This window comes from Alosa sapidissima, chromosome 15 (assembly GCF_018492685.1).
Source record: "Alosa sapidissima isolate fAloSap1 chromosome 15, fAloSap1.pri, whole genome shotgun sequence".
Taxonomy (NCBI): Eukaryota; Metazoa; Chordata; class Actinopteri; order Clupeiformes; family Clupeidae; genus Alosa; species Alosa sapidissima.
This window is the reverse complement of record NC_055971.1, coordinates 31,538,063-31,563,801: the sequence shown is the minus strand read 5'-3', so window position 1 is coordinate 31,563,801 and position 25,739 is coordinate 31,538,063. Positions and strand designations below refer to the sequence as shown.

Genomic DNA, 25,739 nt, shown 5'->3' with positions numbered 1-25,739 from the left:
CACACACACAGATTATCTCTCTCTCACTCACTCACACACACACACACACACACACACACTTAACTACAACCCTTTCAACACACACACACAGATTCTCTCTCTCTCTCTCACACACATACACACACACACACAGATTCTCTCTCTCTCACACACACACACAGACATACAGATTCTCTCTCTCTCTCTCACACACACAGATACACACACACAGATTCTCTCTCTCACACACACACACACACAGACACACAGACACACACACACAGATTCTCTCTCTCACACACACACACACACACACACAGAGACACACAGACACACACACACAGATTCTCTCTCACACACACACACACAGACACACACACACAGATTCTCTCTCTCTCTCTCTCACACACACACGCCTACCACACACAACATTCAATTCAAAGCAAGTGGATTACCAGCTTTCTTACTGGGTCCCAGTGTAGTTTCCAGACGGGACACAAAAGCTGGCACTGCAGTGACACCGTGTGCGCATTATAGTGTGTGTGTGTGTGTGTGTGTGTGTGTGTGTGTGTGTGTGTGTGTGTGTGCGCGCGCGTTCGAGACACCGCCGGCCGCTGTGCTGTGTCCAGAAGCCCTGCTGGCCTGACGAGGCCTCCAGAGCACATGGTCACGCATTATGACATCGATCCGATACCATGAGCTTGTTTATTTTTAGAATAGCGTTTTAAAAACAGTACGGAGCAAACTGGGCCAGACTTCTCTTTTCCCTCTCTCCTCCTTCTCCCCTCATCCTGGGCCACAGTCAGCTGACTCCACTGCACACCACAGACTCAAAGCTGCTGTGAATCCAGAGTGCTCTGACCCAGTCATCTCACACACACACACACACACACACACACACACACAATAGTTTCTACTGCAGTCTTCAAAAGGTGCCCTTCAGACCCATCTTTTGAAACATTCTAAAAGACACACTTTAAATAGTGACATTTGTTGTCTTTACTGCCTGCAGGACTCAACACAGCTGGAATCCCTTTTGCACTGGCAGTAGTTGGGTGTCATACACACACAAGAACACTTAGCACCATGTCATTCCTTTCTGCAAACAGTGAAATCACAAATGCACCCATGCACAATCTTTGAGCAACAGGTGCTTAAACAAAAATAAATGCAGAGAGCCTTTCAAGGTGTCTGGGTGATTGGCATGAACAGAAGCCAGTAGATCAGTGGATGTTTGGGTGAAGGAGGGGCAAGTGATTGGGACCCTATTAGAAATAAGCCCACATCTTACATAATGCCGTGATCCTGATGAAAGCCACATTTCAAATGGCACAGTCAGCCAATACTGCATTTTACCATCATTACGCATTTATGACCAGAGTTCATCTTTGCCTAGGGCTTGTTTGAAGTGGCTTTTGTTTTTCAATCACCCAGTCACATCTGCAGCTCTCAAAGTTCATCACTTCATTTCACATCAGGCACATGCCAGCACTTTTATATTGAGACCCATGTAGCGCCAACTAGCTCAACATTAGGGGGCAACAACATCAATAAACTGCAAGGTGGGGTAACTGACTCTGCCAAGGTGGGGTAACTGACTCTGCCAAGGTGGGGTAACTGACTCTGCCAAGGTGGGGTAACTGAATCTGCCAAGGTGGGGTAACTGAATCTGCCACAGGTTCAAACCATTTGTACGATGTTAATGGGTCAGAAGAAGAGCCAGGGTATATTTTCCTCCATCTGCAGTAATCCTGGGGCAAGTGGGCCAACTGGGTTAGCTCAGGGTGATGAAGCAGGAGACGGCTGCAGCAGCCAGAGACTCATACGGCTGCTTAGCCCTTTCATTTGTGCTCTTTAACATGGAATAGAATATAATGATGTGTGTGCTCCAATTGGAATCTCTGGAGAGGGAGGAGGGATATACATTTTCTAAGAATTTATTAACGTGAATTAGACCAATGGCTAGATTGTTCTGTGGACTGCCAGCAGGAGAGGACGTGGAGAGGGGAGTGATTGCAGTGGTGTGTGTGTGTGTGTGTGCGCGTATGCGGTGTGTTTGTGTGTGTATGTGTGTATGTGTATGTGTGTGTGTGTGCGTATGCTGTGTGTGTGTGTATGTGTGTGTGTGCGTATGCTGTGTGTGTGTGTGTGCGTATGCTGTGTGTGTGTGTGTGTGCGTATGCTGTGTGTGTGTATGCTGTGTGTGTGTGTGTGTGTGTATGTATGTATGTGTGTGTGTGAGTATGCTGTGTGTGTGTATGCTGTGTGTGTGTATGCTGTGTGTGTGTGTATGTGTGTGTGTGTGTGTGTGTGTGTGTGTGTGTGTGCTGGTGTGTCTATGTGTATGGGTTTGGGGGTGTTATGTTGTTTCACTGGCATGTATAAGGCAGTGTATCTGTTACCGAACTTAAATAAATCACCAGCGCTTTTCTTCCCCCCCCCCCCCCCCCCCCCGACCCCCCACCCCCCACCCCCCACCACCCCCCCTCCCCGGACGCAGTGGCGTAGACTCTCTGGCACGGTGGGGCTGGAAGGAGCCTGGCGCTTATGAGATCACCAGCGTGGGGTTAACCGTTGAGTTGGCCCCGCGTGCTGGGGATTCCATGAGGGGCCATCCCAGGCGCTGGGCTGCGAGGGGTTAAGCAGCCACACACACACACACGAGGGGCCATCACAGGCGCTGGGCTGCTAGGGGTTAAGCAGCCACACACACACACACACACACACACACACACACACAAGGGGCCATCCCAGGAGCTGGGCTGCGAGGGGTTAAGCAGCCAGCCGCGCCGCGTGTGCTGAGCAAGCACTCTGTAAAGTGCAAGGTTCCATTGTACGAGATATAGAATGAAACGCCTGGCGATTAGTCATGGTAGTAACAGCAAGGCTCCTCGCAGGGTCTTAACTCTTGCACGACCGCAGCCGAGGAGACGGACACGCACGCACACACACGCACACACACACGGGCTGTGCTGGGAGAGGACAGGGGTGGGGAAGGATTGCATGGGGACTACACAGCACACAAGATAAGCACCAACGTGTACCTCAACACCTCGGAATTAATGACTTTTGAAAAAGTTCTCAGTTTATGAAAAGCTGAGTTTAAATAGGAGCTGGTGTCTTCACAAAAGACAGACATACTCTCAGTATCCCTCTATAAAACACATACACACACCCACAAGCGCACACACACACACACATAAGCACACGCACACACACTGAAGCGCACGCACACATGCAAACACACACATGCAAGCGCACACACACACACACACACACACACACACACACACACACAGATGACAAATGTTGTAAGGTATAAATCACCCAGTGAAGAATGCCCTATTAATCAGCAGAGCAGCAGCACACACTAATATATACTCGGAGAAACACGAGAGAGGAGAGAGAAAAAGCGCAGATCTGTGTAGGATAAGAGAGAGCGAGAGAGAGAGAGAGAGCGAGAGAGAGAGCGAGAGCGAGAGAGAGAGAGAGCGAGAGAGAGAGAGAGAGAGAGCGAGAGAGAGAGCGAGAGCGAGAGAGAGAGCGCACGAGAGAGAGAGAGCGAGAGAGAGAGAGAAAGCCCCACTCGTTTTACTTTTAGAGCTAGCACAGCACAGAGCCACCAGGTCTTCAAAAGACAGCTGGAGGAGGAGGTGGCTAGAAACTTCTCGAGTTGGTTTCTCTCCGTGTCGAAACTTCTGTTTGTTCTCTCGCGCTTTGTTCACCCAGCGACACCAGCGGCCCCCGACACAAACACAAACAGACTTTGCTGAGGTCACAATCAAGTGTCATCAGCCGCCCCAGTATAAACACGCTTTCTGTGCACTTTATCGCCATCACAGCAAATTAAGGATCAACTAGCAGACAAAATACTAATGACTATGGGTCAGTGTTTTGTCTCGCCACCCCCCCCCCCCCGCCCCAAATGGCGACACAAAGAAAGAACAGTAACAGAGCGTAACCTGTATGACAGCAGTCCGAGAACTTATATCAACAAATGCCATCTTTTCGTTTTCTTTCCGATATTTCTAAAAATATTTTAAGCTTGATTTATACTTTATACTTGTCAAAAGTTTTCATCTAAAATTCAGGGCTTAGTTCACACTCGACTTTGTCTATTGGTTCTTGTAACGGGGGCAGTTGTGTGCAACACTCGTGTGAGTAAGTGTGAGACGCCTGAGAGTGTGATAGCTATACAGGGTCAATGTTCCTCAATGTCTAAGAAACACGTTGAGCAAACTCTTAATGAAAAGCCCTTTCCTCATCACAATGTATAATTATAATAGTCGCATTGTGTATAAACCGCAGGACAGTGTTTTATGCAAGTAAAAAAAAACAAAAAAAACATTAATATGTTTTTTTTCCCTCTTATTTTTATTAAAAGTGCTCTAAGCAATGCTGGGTAATGTCACTTCTGTTGACAAACAAAACAGAAAGCTAACTCGCTACTTCCTCCCCCTCCCTCCGATGCAATTGAAACTCTCCTAAACGCGCATCTCGTCTGTGATTTGTTGGAACAGTTTGTTATGTTTTTATGGGCAAAGTTTGCCCAAGTTGTTTTGTGGCTGTTTTTGGAGCCTGGGTTGTCCACAAAGATCGCGTTTTTTTACAGTCTATTCAGGACACAGGCAGCTAGCGGATGGTGAAGTGATGTTTGCTGTAAGTGACAAAAAATGTTTTAGCCTAAAAAACGTATGACATCGCTTAAAGCACCTTTAAGTACTTACTATGTTGAAACCGATGTGGGCGTCTTTCCACCAACACAGAACTTGTTCTGCTTCTGTTCAGAATTCTTTGAGTCTTCATGTTTAATCTACTGAATCTAGTGAACCAGCCGTCATTTCCACGAGTTTGGATGTGTCATCAACAGAAGGTGTTGCGTGTATAACTGGACTACAGAATGACACGCCATGGTTTACAGGGAAAATAACCTTTCCGGTTCCGAGCTGATTTATTGTTTGGTGGAAATGCTCAGAATGGTTCAGCATCAGGAACGTGAACCAGAACAGAGCTGGTTCTCTGCTCGTGGAAAAGACCTGTCTAAGGGCCCGAATATAGTCCTGCGTCTGTGTCATGCGCATGCAGCACGTGACGAGAATTTCTGGGTTTGTTTGTGGGGTGGTGCTGGGTTTGTTTGTGGGGTCGGTGCTGGGTTTGTTTGTGGGGTCGGTGCTGGGTTTGTTTGTGGGGTCGGTGCTGGGTTTGTTTGTGGGGTCGGTGCTGGGTTTGTTTGTGGGGTGGTGCTGGGTTTGTTTGTGGGGTGGTGCTGGGTTTGTTTGTGAGGCTAGTGCTGGGTTTGGTTGTGGGGTGGTGCTGGGTTTGTTTGTGGGGTGGTGCTGGGTTTGTTTGTGGTGCTAGTGGCAAGCTGGCTTACCCCAGTCTTGTCACAGAGTCTAAGCGTGTTGAAGGAGCCCACAGCAAACAGCTCTCCATCAGGAGCCCACGCCAAGGAGGTGATGGGGTAGTCATGGGGTGCTGACACGTTCAGCAGACGGCCATAGCTGTCCCACACCTGCAGTGACAAAACACACACACACACACACACAGACACACACACACACACTTTGATTGTTGTAATCATGCATTTTTCACTTAGTTAAAAAATAACAGGGGTCGTCTACGAGGGGTTATAGAAATTGTCTGGTAGAAATAAAGAGTTGTGTGCTTACACCTCCACCCTGAGGATAATCTTTGCTTACACCTCCACCCTGAGGATAATCTTTGCTTACACCTCCACCCTGAGGATAATCTTTGGACGGGCCTCCTTATTGCTTAGGCTTGTAACAAAGACCCTCTCATCATCAAGATAGCTTACGCAAGATGTTAACACAATGACCCAAAATAAACACACTGTTAAGAATGATATGGGTCTGATATGCACAGGACTCTTGCTGCAAGAAATGATAGCAATACGTCTAGTGTTCAGAATAACTAAACGCCTTAAAAACCTTCACAGGCAGAGTAATGCGGAGTTGAAACAACAGGTCAAGTGCACACACAAGCTGCTTAGGCATATGAGCCAGCTCATTACTACACAGGCCCTGCTGCTTAGGCATATGAGCCAGCTCATTACTACACAGGCCCTGCTGCAGCAACCCATCAGCACAGCATGAGGAGGGCCACAAGGGATCCCCAGTGAGAGAGCTCTCCATTACTGTGGTCTAGTGTTAAGAGCAGTTCATCTGAGTGCTGGCATTAACAATGATGGAGACGGTGGTGGTCACACACACACACACACACACACACACAGTGTAGAGTGCAGAGATGCATCCCGTTTAACTCAACTCTTGTTCTGTACCACTCACCTTATATCGACAGTCCTCTGCTCCAGACAGTATCAGGTCATTGACAGAGTTCCAGTCCACTTTCAGGATGATCCCATCATGGGCCTTCCACTGGACACAAATGAAAGAGACGATCGATGTCACAAGGGCCTCACACTCACACACACCACGCACAAACTCACACACATATTTCTGAATCTACACCAGAATATACACATGTTCTGAACCTCCACCAGAATGTACACATGTTCTGAACCTCCACCAGAATGTACAGGTTCTGAATCTACACCAGAATGTACAGGTTCTGAATCTACATCAGAATGTACACATGTTCTGAACCTCCATCAGAATGTACAGGTTCTGAACCTCCACCAGAATGTACACATGTTCTGAACCTCCACCAGAATGTACACATGTTCTGAACCTCCACAGTCTCTCAATCTCCACTCCAAAGCTTAACCTTAATTCAGAACACAGCTCTAGTTCAGTTCAATGCCACTGGACTGGCCATTTTGGGCTATGGCATCATATTCCAATAACAAAGCCGCTTTAATGGACGTCCAACAACTGAAACCATAATGAAGAATAATGAAAGTGTCTATTAGTCCAACAAAATAAACTGAGTGCAATATAACTTTTTAGTGATGCCCATATATTCAATAACTACCAAACTCGCCTGCATTCTCACGAAGCTGGCATGCATTTGAGATTAGGAATTCCCATAGCACCAACAGACAGAGCGAAGCATCGGACATCAATTAAGAGTGTGCAGTCGGCCGTGCTATCTCTGTGCACTCCTGCTTGGCCTCGGCCTGGGAGAGGGACAGGCTCCAACTGTTTAGAGAAGCTGAAGACATAGAACTGGAGACATGATTTGAGCTCAAGGATATCTTTACCTGACCTGCACAAACACTTACGAAACCACGTCCATGCTATGGCCGCATGCAGATGTCAGTGTTGATTGGGGCACTACATCCGGTCAAGTTCAAGTGCAGTTCGGCTATGAACGAGAGTGACAACAGCAGTCTAAACTGAACTTAGTCCGTTTAAAGAAAAAGACAATAGTGTGACAGACGACTGGTCAACAACATAACACTAGAATGCATTTCATTTGGCAGAGGATTTGGCAGAAGGTACTGACTGCCCAGAGTGGCGATAATAATTCAAAAGCTTTGGTGAAAACACAGCAAGAGAGAGGATGCAAGCCGGGGCACTGAGAGGCCAACAGGGAGTGTGAGTTCACCAAGACATCACCAAGACATCAGGGAGTGTGAGTTCACCAAGACATCACCAAGACATCAGGGAGTGTGAGTTCACCAAGACATCACCAAGACATCAGGGAGTGTGAGTTCACCAAGACATCAGGGAGTGTGAGTTCACCAAGACATCAGGGAGTGTGAGTTCACCAAGACATCAGGGAGTGTGAGTTCACCAAGACATCAGGGAGTGTGAGTTCACCAAGACATCAGGGAGTGTGAGTTCACCAAGACATCAGGGAGTGTGAGTTCACCAAGACATCAGGGAGTGTGAGTTCACCAAGACATCAGGGAGTGTGAGTTCACCAAGACATCAGGGAGTGTGAGTTCACCAAGACATCAGGGAGTGTGAGTTCACCAAGACATCAGGGAGTGTGAGTTCACCAAGACATCAGGGAGTGTGAGTTCACCAAGACATCAGGGAGTGCGAGTTCACCAAGACATCAGGGGAGGAGCCGGCGGAGTGAGAGAGACCGAGACGTACGGAGACATGGAGGATGGAGAGCAAGAATAGAGCGTGTGTGTGTGTGTGTGTGTGTATGAGAGCATGTGTGTGTGTGTGTGTATGAGAGCATGTGTGTGTGTGTGTGTGTATGAGAGCATGTGTGTGTGTGTGTGTGTATGAGAGCATGTGTGTGTGTGTGTGTGTGTGTGTGTGTGTATGAGAGCATGTGTGTGTGTGTGTGTGTGTGAGAAAGCATGTGTGTTTGTAGGTGTGCGTGTGTGTGTGTGTGTGTAAAGCGTGCGTGCGTGCGTGTGCGTGCGTGTGTGTGTGTAAAGCGTGCGTGTGTGTATATGTAAAGCGTGCGTGTGTGTGTGTGTGTGTGTAAAGCGTGTGTGTGTGTGTTTATGTGTGTAAAGTGTGTGTGTGTGTGTGTGTGTGTGTGTGTGTGTGTAAAGCGCGCGCGTGTGTGTGTGTGTGTGTAAAGTGTGCGTGTGTGTCGGGGGTGGGGTGGGCATGTGTCCTTGCGTGGCGTATGCTAACATATGCTGGCTGACAGATCCCCTGACTGTTCTCTGTTAGGGTAATTGCTTGCACTTGTCCTAATTGAAAACATGGGAACGTGTTCACAGGTGGCCGGGGGGGGGATGAGGTTGCCCTTACACACGTAACCCCCTCATGGCTCCTCCTAACCTCCTAACAACCCCCCCAACCTATTAACAACAAGACTCTCATAATCTACAACCCCCCAACCTATTCACAACAAGACTCTCATAATCTACAACCCCCCAACCTATTCACAAGACTCTCATAATCTACAACCCCCCCAACCTATTAACAACAAGACTCTCATAATCTACAACCCCCCAACCTATTCAAAACAAGACTCTCATAATCTACAACCCCCCAACCTATTAACAACAAGACTCTCATAATCTACAACCCCCCAACCTATTAACAACAAGACTCTCATAATCTACAACCCCCCCAACCTATTCACAACAAGACTCTCATAATCTACAACCCCCCAACCTATTAACAACAAGACTCTCATAATCTACAACCCCCCAACCTATTAACAACAAGACTCTCATAATCTACAACCCCTCTCCACTAGCCCTACACACACTCTCTGCGTCTGACCTGGGGCTAAGCCACTCTGATGATACACACACACACACACACACACACACACACACCCCTCACTCTGATGATACACACACACACACACACAAACACAAACACACACACACACACACACACACACACACCCCTCACTCTGATGATACACACACACACACACACAAACACAAACACACACACACACACACACAAACACACACCCCATACTGCAATAGATGCAGTGACTGAGAATCAGTTGATGATGTGCACACAGAAATGACCGATAGCTTAGCTGGGGCAGCCGTGTCCTACTGGTTAGCGCTTCGGACTTGTAACCGGAGGGTTGCCGGTTCGAACCCCGAGCGCCGCTGTTGATGCAGGCAGCTCACTGCGCCAGGATTAGTGTGTGCTTCACCTCACTGAGTGCTGAGTGGGTTTCACTAATTCACGGATTGGGATAAATGCAGAGACCAAATTTCACTCAATGGATCAAAAGAATGCATATACTTATACATACATACCCCCTCACTCTGATGATACACACACACACACACACACAAGGCATTACCATGGTAGCACACAGGCAGAAATACTCACACATACGCACATACACAGACACATGCTCAAACTCATGCGCTCTCACACACACACACACACACACACAGTCTTTGGGGAGGGGTTGGGGGGTACTGAGGGAGCACAGGTCAGGCCGGGGGGGATACGGTGTGCGGGGGAGACCTGGCTAAGCCATTATGGTGTTTACCCAAGGTCCCCAGCGCCGTCCACTAGCCACCAGAACAAATAAATACACACGCAGCAAGTAGGAGAGATTATTCACCCCAGAGTCAAGCCTCCCAGCATGGGCACACGTGCACACACACATGCAGACACAAGCACACACACACACACACACACACACTCAAGCAATGCACACACACATACCCATACATGCAGATTGATGCACGCACGCATGCACGCACTCTTTCCAACTACTTGTTCAATGACTTAAGATCCTGTTAAACTAAAGGCTAAAAGGAATCAGGAATCAACACCACATGACTCAGTCTCTACCAAACGCATGTGGGAATCAGAAATCAACACCACATGACTCATACATTGACTTATTTGTGGCGGCCCACCACAATATCAATATTGACCATCACACAATAATTTTTCCAGGTTGTACTAAATTGTGCTTAAATCTGGTTCAGCATCAGCATCATAGCACGCTGCGCTAATGTGTTAAAAACGGTTGCATTCAAGTTAATTCTGCAAACCTGCCACGACAAATAGAATTCAATTCTGTGGAAAACACTGTAACGCATGTGTAATATGAACACGACAACACACCAGAGAAGCCAAAATGAGCTGAGGTGTGTCAGTGATGCTCTGTGAGTGAGTGAGTGAGTGAGTGTCCTGCTGGGGTCTGGACCTGGCTGTGTCCAGAGAGGGTCAGGGGCCTACCTGCAGCACTTTGGAGCTGGGCTGCAGAGGCTTGATGATGAGCTGCTTGCCTGACGTGTACAGGATCCTGTCAGAGTCAGGGCCCCACGCCACCGAATACACAGGAGATCCTACAGAGAGACGGGGAGGGAGAGAGAGAGAGAATAAGAGAGGGAGAGAGGGAAGGAGAGAGAGAGGGAGGGAGAGAGGGAATAAGAAAGGGAGAGAGGGAGAGGGAGAGAGGGAATAAGGGAGGGAGAGAGGGAATTAGGATGGGAGAGAGGGAGAGAGAAAGGAAATAAGGGAGAGAGAGAGAGAGAGGGAGGGAGGGAGGGAGAGAGAGAGAGAAAGAGACAGGGAGAAATAGAAAAAGACATTTGAAACATTTTAAATTGAGTGAGTGAGTGAGTGAGTGCATACTGTATGCATACCTTAGTATAAAAATGGCTAAGAAGTTGATTGACTGCATTGGATAGAACACAAGTGACATGTTTTATATCGCCTCAAGAGCTTCTCCATAATTAGCACTAAGTGCAATTTCTCCTCTCCTGTTGTTTGGAAGTGAACTGGGAAACTGCCATAAATGGCATAAAACGCTTTGAAATTACATCATTAAAGTAAGATGCAGTCGGGTTGCAAAGCTCTTACAAATAACATCTGTAGTTGCATTTGTACACATGCATTACATAAGCCAAACTAATAAGTGAAAATAATGCAGTAATATTTACACGACACAGACCAAAAAGCCAAAAACGTAACACATAGCGCAGTCCAAAAAAGCCAAAAACGTAACACATAGCGCAGTCCAACACTGATTTGCACTGCAACACACACACACACACACACACACACACACAGGTCCGTGCTACTAATGATGCTGGTGGTCATCTCCAGGTCCTGAATAAGATCAGAGGAGTGGAGCCGGGTGATGTGATGTCATGCTGATGGGGGGGAGGGGGGAGGGGGGGTGGGGGGGGGGGGGACTGGGCTAGGCTGGGCTGGGTTTATGCAGTGCATGTGTGTGTGGACGCCTCTGCCACTGGCTGCATTGATTATCAAGTTCCAGAGGACTGCACGTACAGAAACTAGTACAACACACACACACACTTCATAAGCAGTGCAGCCAGTGGCAGAGGCATACGCACACACGCATGCATAAGCAGCGCAGCCAGTAGCATAGGCATCCACACAGGCGTCCGTCCACACACACACACACACACACACACACACACAGTGCAGCCAGTGGCATAGGCGAGCAGAGTGCATGTCCACACACATGGCGTGTCACGAGTCACGACACATCCCATCTCCATGAGATCTTCGCTCATCTCAACGCTCATTCTTAACCCATCTGGCTCCACACAAAGCTGACCTCTGCTGACCTCTGACCTCTGGGAGCCCCGTTTTCATTTAATCGATTTTGCTCCGTGAGCAACCTGGTAAATGTATATCTCACAGGTCAGGCCAAACAAACTCCATGTGAAAAATATGAATGAAAAAGCCACAACGTGTCTGAGGTCACGACAAGACTAACTTACGAGATCCATTGTGCTCCATTAAAATCTGACCTCATTTTCTTATTCCACACACACACACACCGGTTGGAGGGCCGGTTTTGCCATTGAGACTAATAGCCTGTTGAGTCACTGTTTTTCCTCACAAGACACACGCTCGCGATGGGACCATGACAAGCCTCTGTGGCATGGCCAGTCGGACACACGTTTAACATTTCAACGCCACGATGAAACAATTAATAAGTGAACCGTACGCATGCAATGGCAGAGTGGAGGACTGTATCACTGGAAATCTATTTTTATGGCTTTTAATAAAACTCAGCTCCAATAAACCTTTGGGACTTTATGGCGCTCTTAATGAAATGGAACTGGCACGCTGAATCATCTGGCGACAGGGTCCAGTAGTATACCCCAGCGGTCCGTCACCCCCACGTCCACCCCCACCCCCACCGCCACCCAACCCCACCCACAACCCAACCCAACCCAACCCCACCCACAACCCAATCCAACCCAACCCAACCCAACCCAACCCAGCCCAACCCAACCTAGCCCAATTGCCCTATGGCAGGAGGTCCATTTTGAAGCTAATGGTGGTTTTTGAAAGGTTCTGGTCACACTGGAGGAGCTCATAAGGCTGCTGTGTTTCGGGTGGCTGAATGAGGTCCTCTCTGAAGGCACATATTCACACTGATGGACTGGATGTTCCTCAGCTTTAACTAGAGTTTTGGGACTGTGCGTGTGTGTGTGCTTTAACTAGAGTTTTGAAACTGTGTGTGTGTGTGTGTTCATCAGCTTTAAAGTTTTGGGACTGTGCGTATGCCCAGCTGTCCCACAAAGTAAGATGAAAACAATCTTCAACACAAACATCATGCAAGGTGCTCAAGCTGGCCTACTTGAAAAGTAAACCATCTCTCTCTCACACACACACACACACAGACACTTAAGAGAATAGCAATGGGCTTATACTAGCAGTGAGGGGAAAAAACTATATCATGGGATCCACAAATATAGTTGTATTATGAGCAGAAATTGCAGCCTAAGGTTGCCAGGTTGGCTCGGTGCTCCAGCAGTAAGGTGCACTCCAAGGCACCAAAGGGCTAAGTGAGCGTTGAGGTTTCAGTGTGACAGCATAATTGGCTGCTGTGTGTTGCGTTCATGTTTACAAAATGAACAGCCTTTTTCTCATCTCCTGTGCTTACTCCTTGCTCTTTTCCCTCGGATTTTATTTCCCTTCCCCTCTCGCTCACACTCTTTCTCTCTCTCTCTCTCTCTCTCTCTCTCTCTCCCCCTCACACAATCCCTCTCTCTCACGCCATCTCTCTCTCTCTCTCTCTCTCTCTCTCGCTCTCTCTGTTTCTCTCTCCCGAAGTTTGTCACGTGTCTATTTGTGGGTTTGAGTTCAGTCTCGTAAAACCACACTTAAAACAGACTTCCCAACAAGCACACTCTACTGTGTGGAAGCACCATCATAATATGCCCACTGTATACATTTAAGATGAGTACATTCAGTGTGGAGTTCTCTTCACCAGGTTCCATAGCCTTGGAAATGCATTTTCTCCAAAGATTAAAACAAAGAAAGTGCAGCCGTGACAGCTTCAGTGACAGCCGTGACAGAAAAAGGCATTTTCTCATCTAGGCCTTTGCCAGGCTTTCCTGCCAGCCCAGACACTGTTTCAGAAAGGCACTGTTTCGATTACTTGTTGCAGAGCTCACACTTCTGTGAAAGACCACAAAACAACAAAGCAGTTGAGTAACACACCAAATATCACCAGCAGGGCTGCGCCATTTGGCCAAAATATCTCGTTGCGATTTTTCTGAAAGATATTGGGATTACAATTAAGTTTTGCAATATCATTTTCAAAGTCAAGCTTCAGTTCAATATGGCGCATTTCACTTTAAGCTGGGCCACTTGTGATTGGTGAGCATGCCTAGTGCATGAGAAGAACAGCATTCCTGGTAGGTGAGCTTTACCATTGGGACAAGAGTTGCGGCCCTACTTGCAGCCTTTGTGATTAGCTAATTACATTAGTTCAAAAAGCGATTATGATTTAAAAATCAATTAATTGTGCAGCCCTAATCAGCAGATGGCATATTTAGGGAATGACGTGGCGTGGATACGATCCAGGGGGCCCAGCACTGGGACATGGACCCTGGAGTTGGTCAGGCTGTGTCCATTCACATTTCAAACTGTCCACATTGAGATTCAGAGGCTCCTCAAAGGGCCCCCGGTCTTACCTTGTTGGGCGAGTGTTGATCTCAGCATGCCGCTCTTGGACCAGATCTTAATCTGACCATCCTCGCCAGCTGAGGGAACAAAACAAAGAGGTCAGAAAAAGGCTGGGCAAAATCTGCATTCTGCTTCACAAACAGGCCTCAGGCAATGACATACCATCATGCAGGACATTGCATCTCTCTAAGCTTCAATTACACCACCACCAAAACGACTTGGAATCACTCACTTAGAGTAATGCTTTCAATACCAATGAACTACTAAAGCTGCTTTTGCTGCTGGTAGAATGTAAAAGATGCCACTTCTGATTTCACTCTTTCTTTGTATATATTATTTCATATCCATCCACATATAAATACACATACTGTCCATCCAGTAAGTTTCACATACACCTAAAGTACATAAAACTAAATGAGTGTCCACTGCACTTTATACTTAAGCTTGCTGTGGTTGGCCAGGCCCCACCTGTGATGAGGGCTGTCCCATCGTAGTTCCAGCGGCCCGCCAGCACGGCCCCTCGGTGGGCCTCCACACTCTTCTCAACGCGGCCCGTTTTCGACACCAAATGGAACTTGCCTACAAACAAGTAAGAAAGGAAAGCAAAACGGCATGTGAAAAAGACTACGCACTATGCAACCGTTTTTAACAAATTAGCGCAGTGTGCTTATGATGCTAACCAGATTTAAGCACAATTTAGTACAACTTGGAAAATCATTGTGTGGTGGTCAGTGTTGATATTGTGGTGGGCCACTACAAATAAGTCAATGTATGGGAAACACTGTGGTTACCTTATACAGCAGATGGAAAAAAATTAGTTGAACAGTGATTCAGCCTTTCGAGACGGGGTTAACAAAGCTTGACAAAGCTACCATTCGTAATTAAGACCACCTTTTCAGAGGGTGTGAGTGCACGGTGCATTTATGACTAAACGCATGTTGACACGACATGACAAAACATAACCTTGCCTTATTTTCTTATAAATATGTTCTCACAAGAGACCGTTTTCACCTTGGGGGGGGAAGGAACAAAAACGTTATAGCTGTCGCTGGAACACAGCACCTGGGAGCACATGTCATTTCTCACCAAATCTCCGGCGACTTTACAGGCCCCTCATTAAAAGCTTGGGGTCACTTAGGCTCAATGGAGGGGCGGTTTCCTAGTGCTCTCGTCCAGCCAGGGAACACTGCCAGTTGTGTTATTTGAGGGGCCTGGCCACAGACAGCCCTGAATTAGAAGTATATTTGCACCATGACATCACTCCAAGGTAATACGACGGCAGTAACCCCTGCAGCATGATTCAGATTTCATGCAGCCACGTAGATGATAAGCATGAGCTGGAAAGACACATATGCTGCACAAGGCTAAACAAACAGTACATACGGCAGTCAGCAATCATTCTCCACAATCAAAAAAACATCGATGTCTTCCATATCTGATGCACTTACAACAGTGTGTAACACACTTAAGTAAGTTCAGGAAGACAGCCTGTATGAACTATAAGCCTTGAGCAAAACAGACACAAGCAAAGATGTACAAGGCGAGACTAACGGAGTGGCTGAGAATTATTGCGACCCTTCAAATGACCACAGGCCGTCTCTTTATTGCCATGGCCCTGCTGGTAACCCTGCTTCTCGACCCGAAAATGAATGAATGACTGGAGTCTGGGTGTGTGTATGTTGTGTGTATGTGTGCGTGTACTGCAGCCGCCGGGATTAAACCAGTTTCCTATATGCCAGCGACAAAGAGCGATTAGGCATGGAGACAGTTATCAAAGACACAAGCCAAACATATACTTTGTGGCGTTGCGTATTAAAAAAAATCTGAATGTTCTATGTAATTTTTGGTTGCCTAAAACTGCAAATCAGCAGGCCGCCACTCTCTCCCAGGTCTATATTTGGATCTCCAAACAAAGTGAATGTCGCCAGCCCCTAAAAAACAGGTAGTAAGCACACGGGCGTAAAATGCAACGTCTGAAGGCAATCTGGTACTGCGCCATGATTTTGGGTTGTGATACCCGGCCGCCAACTTTGCCATGTTCTGTGAGGTCCTGGGATACAACACACATCTACACAGCTCACCCGTGGGGCCCACAGAGTGACTGAGGAGACAACACACATCTACAGCTCACCCGTGGGGCCCACATAGTGACTGAGGAGACAACACACATCTACACAGCTCACCCGTGGGGCCCACAGAGTGACTGAGGAGACAACACACATCTACAGCTCACCCGTGGGGCCCACATAGTGACTGAGGAGACAACACACATCTACACAGCTCACCCGTGGGGCCCACAGAGTGACTGAGGAGACAACACACATCTACAGCTCACCCGTGGGGCCCACATAGTGACTGAGGCCGCAGAAAGCCACAAAAGACTGGATGATTTTTCACTCACCCATCTGTGGTTTCATCGAGCACGGGCTGGAGTGTAGAAAGCAGAAATTGACATTTCAAACCCGAGGGGGTGGTGTGTGTGTGTGTGTGTGGGGGGGGGGGTCTTTTCAGTTTTCCACAGTCTCTGCTGTATCAACAAACTTGAAGAACCTTTATGACACTGACAATAACTCCTGATTTGCTCTTGTGAAAGACATCTGGAACTAAAGAAATACTGAAAAAAATAATAATCACATTACCCTGTGAGAGCAGTGAGGATGATGACATCAAGCACACTGAAACCAGTCGTCCTTTACCGCACCGGATGGCTAAGTGTACATATTATCAAGCACACTGAAACCAGTCGTCCTTTACCGCACCGGATGGCTAAGTGTACATATTATCAAGCACACTGAAACCAGTCGTCCTTTACCGCACGGCTAAGTGTACATATTATCAAGCACACTGAAACCAGTCGTCCTTTACCGCACCGGATGGCTAAGTGTACATATTATCAAGCACACTGAAACCAGTCGTCCTTTACCGCACCGGATGGCTAAGTGTACATATTATCAAGCACACTGAAACCAGTCGTCCTTTACCGCACCGGATGGCTAAGTGTACATATTATCAAGCACACTGAAACCAGTCGTCCTTTACCGCACCGGATGGCTAAGTGTACATATTATCAAGCACACTGAAACCAGTTGTCCCTTACTGCACTGGATGGCTAAGTGTACATATTATCTATGTATATAGTAGTGGCCTCTAAGCCATATCTAGGTTATCCACTACAACTGGTCCAGGAACTGAAAGTGAGTTCACAGACTGAACAGGGTGCTCATCACCACAGGCTAATGCCAGACCAAATTGCTGCTTTAGTTTGTGGGTGTGTTTATGCAACTCTACACTGGCATTACTGCGGCGAGCACACGGAGGGGGACGCTCTGCGGACAGCATCTCCACTGGCCTGTTTACATCTGATGAGCGCGTGAGAGTCAGGCGGGTCAATGGGGGGGAGGTTCTCACACAAAACACACACACAAACAGTGCCCTGCCCTGAGCATCAATTTTGCCTCATCGGGACGATTCATTGCTATCTATCCTCTATTCTCATTTGTCTTTATACATGTCTTGCTTAGCCTGAAGTGACACAAAGCATTTTAGATATAATGGTGCATAAGCTAAATGTTAAGTCTGTCCAACATACTGCAAAATGACAAAGCAAACACACTGGGGATATCTGTTAATACTCATGAACCTGACCACAGGTCAAACTCTGAACACTCCAGAATTGCACTCAGGAAAGGAGGATCATATTCATAGTAGGGAGGCCAATGTATCAGATTTGGGTGCCTGTCATTTTCTTTTGTTAATTTTTGAGATTCTTGGGGTTCTTAAAAAGAGAGAGCAAAAATGATGTCCCAGTTTTTTTCTGTTGGTTTTAACAACACTGCTCAGTTACAATACATATCATTACAGGCCGTTTTCTAAAAATGCCGTTTTCTTTTTCTCATATTCTGTGCCAGCAATCTCTACTCCAATAGCACTTACACAACACACTTTCCTGTTTAATACCTACCAATATTCCAAAGGTTTTTAATGAAGGGTTTGTTACTACACCATATCCTGATTTATACTACATGCATCCCTAAACAGGGGGGAAATGTTAGTTTTCTGTCTACTTAGAGTGTTTTCTGATGAATGGAATGATAAAAAGAGATTGCATCTAATACATTGCATCTAATACACCATCATTTTGAACCTGACTTTATCCAATGTTCAGATTTCTGTTCAGAAATAAGTAAAGTTGAGTGTATATTAAATCTAATTTGCATATCTAAACAAATCATTCTCTTTATGCGAGTAATCAACTGGGCAAGTTTCATGGTGATATTTATTAGTTGAGATTTTAACCCTGTTGTACTGTAGCGTCTCATTAATAGAGAAAAGTTGAAGGGGGGAGATATAAGAAACTCCTTAGAAAAATATAGCTGCAAGCAGCAATGAGGGGGCCAAGCAAATAAGCAGAAGTTAGGATTGGACTGGACTAGACTAAGATAGACTGGACTGGACTGGATTGCATTGGATTGAATTGGACTGGATTGGATTGGATTGGACTGGACTGGACTGGACTGGACTGGACTTGATTGGATTGGACTGGACTGTATTGGGATTGGGATTGCAGAGATATGAGCCTACTTCATGTGATTGTTGATTGGATTGGATTTAATTGGACTGGATTGGGATTGCTGAGATATGAGACTACTTCATGTGATTGTTGATTGGATTGGATTGAATTGGACTGGACTGGACTGGACTGGACTGGATTGGACTGGACTGGACTGGACTGGACTATACTGGATTGGATTGGATTGGACTGGACTGGATTGGATTTGATTGGACTGGATTGGGATTGCTGAGATATGAGCCTACTTCATGTGATTGTTGATTGGATTGGATTGGATTGAACTGGACTGGATTGGACAGGACTGGATTGGAATGGAATGGACTGGACTGGATTGGACTGGACTAGACTGTATTGGGATTGGGATTGCAGAGACATGAGCCTACTTCATGTGATTGTTCATTGGATTGGATTGGATTGAACTGGATTGGATTGGATTGGATTGGATTGGACTGGACTGGACTGGACTGGATTGGATTGGACTGGACTGGACTAGACTGGACTGGATTGGACTGTATTGGGATTGCAGAGACATGAGCCTACTTCATGTGATTGTTGATTGGATTGGATTTAAATGGACTGGATTGGATTGGACTGGATTGGGATTACTGAGATATGAGACTACTTCATGTGATTGTTGATTGGATTGGATTGGACTGGATGGATTGTACTGGACTGGATTGGATTGGACTGGACTGGACTGGATTGGATTGTACTGGATAGGATTTGATTGGACTGGATTGGGATTGCTGAGATATGAGCCTACTTCAAGTGATTATTGATTGGATTGGATTGAATTGGAATGGATTGGATTGGGATTGCTGAGATATGAGCCTACTTCGTGTGATTGTTGATTGGATTGGATTGAATTGGACTGGATTGGATTGGGATTGGGTCTTTAGTCCATGTACAAAGTTTGGTTTCAATCCATGAAAGCATTAGTAAGATATGAGCCTAATTCATGTCATAGTTTTCCCTAGTGGTCAAAAGACACCAAATGTATTGTAGCTCTTCAGGATGTGTTCATGAGTCCACGTACCAAGTTTGGTGTTGATACGAGAAAGTCTTGCTAATTATAGCACCCCTAGTGGTCAAAAGTCACCAAATGTATTGTGCGTCCTCAGGTTGTAACCACGAGCCCACATACCAAGTCTGAGGTTGATATGAGAAAGTATTGCTAATTATAGTGCCCCTAGTGGTCAAAGTACACCAAATGTATTGTGTGTCCTCAGGATGGGGTCCCAAGTCCATGTACCAAGTTTGGTTTTGGTACGTGAAAGTGTTGCTGAGATAGGAGCTAACTTCCTGTAACTCTAGCACCCCCCCTAGTGGTCGAAGGTCACCAAATTGATTGTGTGTCCTCAGGATGGGGTCCCAAGTCCATTTACCAAGTTTGGTTTTGATATGTGAAATCTTGGCTGAGATAACAGTTCACTTCCTGATTGGCGGCTTTGCCGCCAATTTTGATTGGTCGTCACGGCCGACCTGTTTTGAATAAAGGTCAAAAAAGCAATGCGATTGTGAGACATGGTCTGAAGATCATCTGTGCCAAGTTTCATGAAAATTGGATGAAATTTGTGACCTGTGAAAACTTTTAAGTGTTTTTGATGAAATCCAATATGGCGGTCCAATATATTATGTTAATGTCAAAAGTTGATATGTGTCAGCCTAAGGACCTCCCAAAGTATTAACAGAGATCACTAATATGTTTTAATTTCAAACACATCACCCCATAGAGGCCAAATCATAGTTTTGTTAATTATAGCGCCACCTGTAGGTCAAAAGTCATCAAATTTATTGAGCCTCCTCCTAATTGGGTCCTGAGCCCATGTACTGAGTTTGGTTTTTTTATATGTGAAAGCCTTGCCGAGATCTGAATTCACTTCCTGTTTGGCGGCTTTGCCGCCAATTTTGATTGGTCGTGACTGGTGACCAGTTTTGAGTATGGGTCTCAAAGGCAATGCATTTATGAGACATGGTCTGAAGATCATCTGTGCCAAGTTTCATGAAAATTGGATGAAATTTGTGACCTGTGAAAACTTTTAAGTGTTTTTGATGAAATCCAATATGGCGGTCCAATCAATTATGTTAATGGCAAAAGTTGATATGTGTCAGCCTAAGGACCTCCCAAAGTATTAACAGAGATCACTAATATGTTTTAATTTCAAACACATCACCCCATAGAGGCCAAATCGTAGTTTTGTTAATTATAGCGCCACCTGTAGGTCAAAAGTCATCAAATTTATTGAGCCTCCTCCTAATTGGGTCCTGAGCCCATGTACTGAGTTTGGTTTTGATATGTGAAAGCCTTGCCGAGATCTTCCTGTTTGGCGGCTTTGCCGCCAATTTTTAATTGGTCGTGACTGGCGACCAGTCTTGAGTATGGGTGTCAAAGGCAATGCAATTATGAGACATGGTCTGAAGATCATGAAAATCATCGACCAAGTTTCATGAAAATTGGATGAAGTTTGTGACCTATGAAAACTTTTAAGTGTTTTTGATGAAATCCAATATGGCGGAGGTCCAATATGGCGGAAAGTAACGTAATGGGAGTCATTGAACTCAGGTCGGTACAGGGGTTCCAACTATATATGGATGTTCAAAATTGGACATACGGTTCAAAAGTTAAGTGAATGGATGCAACACCAACTTTGACCCATTGGTGGCGCTAGACTGCCTGGGGTTCAGGCTTGAAAATTGGTGAAATGGAATATGGGAATCATATGGGAATCATATGGGAATCACTATGGGTTGCCGCGCAGCTTTGCTGCTTGGCCCCCAAAAATGGAGACATAATTTTTCCATACATTCAATCCCCTTGAAGTCCAACCCCTCTCAGTGCTCCCATTCCAACATTATGGGCTCCCGTACTATTAGACAAATGATGACTAGGGAGAGAAGTCTGCAAATGATGACTAGGGAGAGAGGTCTGCAAATGATGACTAGGGAGAGAGGTCTGCAAATGATGACTAGGGAGAGAGGTCTGCAAAGTGATGAGATATTTGCAGATATTTCGAGCACCATTTGAACTCTTGCGCTTCATCTTTTTGTCATTCTGTTCTGTTTGTACTGGAACACGCCAGTCTGTCTGTAATTTGTAAATCACCATTTCATCAGTCAGTCATGAATATGCTGACCACTACAACTTTGTTTGTTATGTTAAATGAAATGGCAGGAAACAAACAAACGATAAACAATGCTTGCCTATAAAACCAGGGGAAATTCGTCATTAAGAACAACAGTTGTGGCCTACTTCAGCACCACTCATACCTCTCCATATTCCCCGAATGCCTCAAAACTGGCACACCGAGTATCGCTTTGGACTATGAGAAGCACAATTAACCAAAGACAGCCAAAGAATTACCATCTGTGCTGGTAAGAACAAATATCTCAGCCAGGGTTTGCTTCTTCCCACCACTGCTCTTGGGAAACCAGTGCAGGTCAATGGGATAGATGTCCTCCTGTGTGTTGACCACCACGTTGGTCTCATTGTTCAGCAAATTCCACCTCAGGATCTGATGGTCTTCACTGCACGAGTAGAGCTCATCTGCCGTGGTCCACCCCACACAGCTCACCAACTCCCTGTGTGTGCCACCGTTAAGGAGCTCAACTGATACTGCAGGCAAGGCAACAGAGGCCTCAGGCATACAACACAGCTTGAAATACTCTAGGCTCTTATAAACTTATAAACTGTCAAACTAACCAAACAAATATCATAAACTCAAGTTATGACAGAAGAAGGACATAATATCACTTTCCATTACTATGTGCTTCCATCTTTGACAATATAAACGAACAAGATTGAAAAGGATATGTTTGGGCTCCTTCAGAAGGGTTGTTTTCAACCTCATGGTGATGCGCTTCTCATGAATAAGTTCTTCAGATTTGTGTTGTGAAGGTGTTAAACTGTAACATATACAAGACATGAAACTCTTTAATGACCAAAAGAACCACCATCAGCCACCACTACTTATGCTCATTTATGTTCACACATAGGTATAGATCATTTGAAATGGATGCTAACTGAAGCTTATAAAGCCAAAACATGTCTGACTGGGGGTTTGGTATAACATGTTCAAATGTTACATGCAATATCGTATTGTGTTTTGCTTGTTGGTTGTCTTTATTCAATATGTATGGGCCTAATAATTACACTATCTATTTCTATCATTTGTTAACATCTATTTCTGACATGCCTGCCCCAAGACGTCAACAAACAAGTCTCCAACATAAAGGACTATAAATATCCATCGGAATAACAGTGGCTTTTAAGGTCACTCATACAATGGCGTCTTAGAGTAAAATCCACAACGCCAAGCTATCTCAACTTAATAAGTTGCCAATGCAACGTCTTGATTGACACCCTTGGTTTTTATGACGTTGCACAGCCGCAGAGCTAACGTTAATAACTCACGTTAACAGTCTGTGCCTAGTGCAAACAGTCTACTACAGCGAATATTTAACAGCCGAATAATATTATCAAGCTCATGACAGTAACTATTCTTCAACATATCTCCCTAATCAGTGGTTAGTGTAACTGGCCTAAGGTGGCATGAATGCACAAAGTAATGATGTCTGATGTTACAGTTTGCAAACCACGCGATGTGTCAGCCATAAACTGACAAATAGAACGTATGTTAACATTGACCTTTCTGTGTGCAAAAAGTAGCTAACGTGAGTAATTAAACGTTAAGTTAGCCTAGCACTGACGCCACCAGTTTTATACTTAACATTAGTTGCTGATGTATCTAGCTTGCTCTATCAAAAACATCCCACTAACGTCAGCTACCATAGCTTCGTAAGGAAGGATACGTTTGCAGCTTGACAAAAGTGGCTGAAGTTGTCCGGAGGGATCCCCTAAAGTTAAAACAACGCTAGGCTATGCTTCTAAACTACAATTCAACACAGACCACAGATAAATTACATTCTTATACACTACTTAAATCAACATTACTTGAAACACACGACAGACCTACTATAATATATTCAACACAACGATAACGCCGACGTCTTATCAGTCTAGCATTACCAAACTGGTAATGATGTCTACCAAGCTAAAGAACGTTAGCATTGCCAACGGTAGATGCTACGTTAACACACGGCAGCCTGGGATACGTCATTAGCAAATGCCATTGTCAAAATATTTCACCTTGTCTGGATATCAGTGCTGCTAGAATTATATACAATACTGACTACCTAATCGTGTGACATTATTGTGGGGGGGGTTATTCAATCAATAAGTAAGTACCTTTACTGATATGAAACGAAGATTTCCTCTTGACGTCACTGTGTGTCGCTGAGTTGTTCCAAGTTGTACGCGCAAGTGCTGTCTCCAGGCAACGGTTCCTACACAGCCATTGGAGGATTTTCCAAAGCTTCTTTATTCAAAGTCTAGGGGGGTCTGTCTTGAATTTGTTATTCTGTAACAACACTCCGCAATATATTGAAGTTAGATTACATGTTATTTGAAATAAAATTGGATACAATATTAAAATGCACGTTGAAAAGCAGTGTCTAGTTAGATTTTGCCTGGATGGCGTTAAAATTCTTGATTTTAGAATCGCGTATACTCCCATGATGCTATGCGTGATTTGTAACGAATTTTGGTTCGACGAGCGCGTTTAGGCGCCATTTTCGAGTGAGAATTTCTTCATAGAAGTCTGTAAAGTTGCAGGACCTTGATCATTGAACACTTGATTGTTATTTTTTTAGTTTTTGTTGATAGGCACATAGCGGTCATTGAAATCGAAACGCTCGCTCTGGATATCCTAAGGAATATAAATAATTTTACGAGGAAAGAAAAGGTAAACAATGATTCCAAAGTGCTAATGTTAGCTAGCTGTCTATCGTCTTAGTTTACTCAGTAATGAACCAACGTTAGCTGCCTTGAGCTAACCAATGACTTAACGTCGGCTGGCTAATGGTTGCTTGCTAGCTACCTATGTAATCTTAGGCTAACGTTATAGTATTGGTATGTTTTGTTGACATTTAGCTTACAGTATTTTACGATCAAGTTAGGTAGAGGACGCGAATGGACAATCATGACCGTTGCATTGTGGTGTAAGGAATGTGTTTAACCCGCCAATTTGGTCCCTTGCCTGGATTTTGAATTCTAACGACCAGCTAACGTTAACGTTATCCTGACTAGTTTAATTTTGGAGTTGTAGCATATTGAACTCATTCCCAAGCTTAGTGTTCGCTACTGTCAATCCCGAGAAGCCATTCGCTTTGATGCGAAACTGAATAACGTTAACGTTAAAACAAACGTTATCTTTTCGAATATTAATTTACTTGTAACGTAAACAGCTGGAAGTATCGTCAACTGGAAAACTCACGTTAACTCCGCTTTTTGTAATGGTTAGAACAATGCACAAGATAACAGTTAACTTTAAAATTTGGTATCAACTGGCAAATATTTTGTTGGGCTGGACGATATAGTTGTGGCCGTGTTAATGTTTAATCCTAACATTCAAACGTTGATTAACGTACTAGGTAATTTACCATTAATGCTATTTTTCGTTAACACCTAGATGTAACGTTAGAGCTACATAGGGTAAGTTACCCTAACGGTCAGCATAGTCGTAACTTCAATGTAAATAAATTAGAGAAGTGCAGAAGTGTTTCGTTTGAAAAACGCACAAAGCCATCTAATGTTGACTTCTAAAATGCTTCATAGTAATGTCATGGCTTTAAAATGGCTGGCTTCCTAAGTTGGCAAACTGGTTTAGCGTTACGCTTACCCCGTGATTAGGTGAAGTTACATTGTGGAGATTAGAAGGGTTAATTTATTCCAAACCGATATTAAGTTAGATGCGTTCTCTAACCAGCCAACTTAGCAGCTAGTTGTGGATAGAGTGAGTTTTCTAAGCAAAATAGAGGACTAATCTCGGCGCCAGCTAACTCGC

General features: G+C 45.2%; 2 protein-coding genes across 5 annotated transcripts in view; one reads left to right on the top strand and one right to left on the bottom strand.

Annotated features, from left to right (window-relative positions):
- Positions 1-24,249, bottom strand: part of ift80 (intraflagellar transport 80 homolog (Chlamydomonas)) — a 92,012-nt gene extending 67,763 nt beyond the window's left edge. Inside the window, exons 1-8 of one of the 3 annotated variants that reach the window (XM_042062736.1) lie at positions 24,083-24,249; positions 22,649-22,740; positions 22,199-22,420; positions 14,736-14,846; positions 14,276-14,344; positions 10,548-10,657; positions 6,285-6,374; positions 5,354-5,491 (exon numbers count right to left, since the gene is read on the bottom strand). In XM_042062736.1, the coding sequence (XP_041918670.1) occupies positions 5,354-5,491; positions 6,285-6,374; positions 10,548-10,657; positions 14,276-14,344; positions 14,736-14,846; positions 22,199-22,420; positions 22,649-22,685 (777 nt within the window). In that variant the 5' untranslated portion in view covers positions 22,686-22,740; positions 24,083-24,249. Of the gene's footprint in view, positions 1-5,353; positions 5,492-6,284; positions 6,375-10,547; positions 10,658-14,275; positions 14,345-14,735; positions 14,847-22,198; positions 22,421-22,648; positions 22,741-23,806; positions 23,885-24,082 lie in introns of those variants that run through there. The other 2 variants (XM_042062737.1, XM_042062738.1) reach the window with 2 other exon arrangements.
- A 199-nt stretch (positions 24,250-24,448) lies between these two features.
- The window catches only part of smc4 (structural maintenance of chromosomes 4), a 38,988-nt gene continuing 37,697 nt past the window's right edge, over positions 24,449-25,739 (top strand). The window contains exon 1 of one of the 2 annotated variants that reach the window (XM_042062735.1): positions 24,449-24,638. The gene's annotated coding sequence lies outside the window, so the exon portion shown is untranslated. The remainder of the gene's footprint in view (positions 24,639-25,739) is intronic. The other variant, XM_042062734.1, reaches the window with a different exon arrangement.